Genomic DNA, 646 nt, shown 5'->3' on the forward strand with positions numbered 1-646 from the left:
CTCTCTGCTGGTGCTTGGAAAGGTACCTCCCTTCCTGCTTGGAAGGGTATGTCCCCTCCAGCATTCCACAGGGAAGGTCCCAGGCTCCAGGCTTAGTCCAAGCAGGCTAAGGCTAGGGCCAGAGCCTTTGGCTTAAATCCTGAGGGGGCAATGCCCACCTCCCATCAAGCACTGGCTGCTCCGAGGCCTGGACAGAGCACTGCGTCCCAGGTCAGCAGCCCCCGACCAACCAGGGGACCCCGACGTGACCTCAGTGCCGTCCACTCGAACACAGAGGCACAGAGAGAACAGAAATGGTCTCGGGAGCTTGGCGAGGGAGAGGGCACTGCAGGTGCTCACGAAGGGAGTCAGCTCCTGCTGAAGTTCAAATTCTCGCTCTTCTCCCCAAGGACAGTCGGTCCGGGTCTGGGAAACTGCAGCCTAAGGTTTAGAGCCGGGGACTCCTTACCGGTGGAGCAAGAGCAGTTGGGGTCCATCTCGAGCCGAGGTGACGACGGAGGTCCAAACCAGGAGACACAAGAAGCACACTGCTGAGGGCTGGAGGCGTGGTGCAGCCTGTGAGCAGCTGGCCAACTTTATAGCGGCGGCGGGCGGTCCGGGCGCAAAAGCCCCGCCCCTGTCCTTGCACCCGCCCCGCGGAGAGCGC

General features: G+C 62.2%; 1 protein-coding gene across 1 annotated transcript in view; it reads right to left on the reverse strand.

Moving 5' to 3' along the window:
* Window positions 1–565, reverse strand: part of LOC115280773 (metallothionein-1D) — a 1,783-nt gene extending 1,218 nt beyond the window's left edge. Inside the window, exon 1 of the mRNA XM_029925847.1 lies at window positions 449–565. Within this exon, the coding sequence (XP_029781707.1) occupies window positions 449–476 (28 nt within the window). The 5' untranslated portion in view covers window positions 477–565. The remainder of the gene's footprint in view (window positions 1–448) is intronic.
* Window positions 566–646: the final 81 nt, after the last annotated feature.

This window comes from Suricata suricatta, chromosome 16 (assembly GCF_006229205.1).
Source record: "Suricata suricatta isolate VVHF042 chromosome 16, meerkat_22Aug2017_6uvM2_HiC, whole genome shotgun sequence".
Lineage (NCBI taxonomy): Eukaryota > Metazoa > Chordata > Mammalia > Carnivora > Herpestidae > Suricata > Suricata suricatta.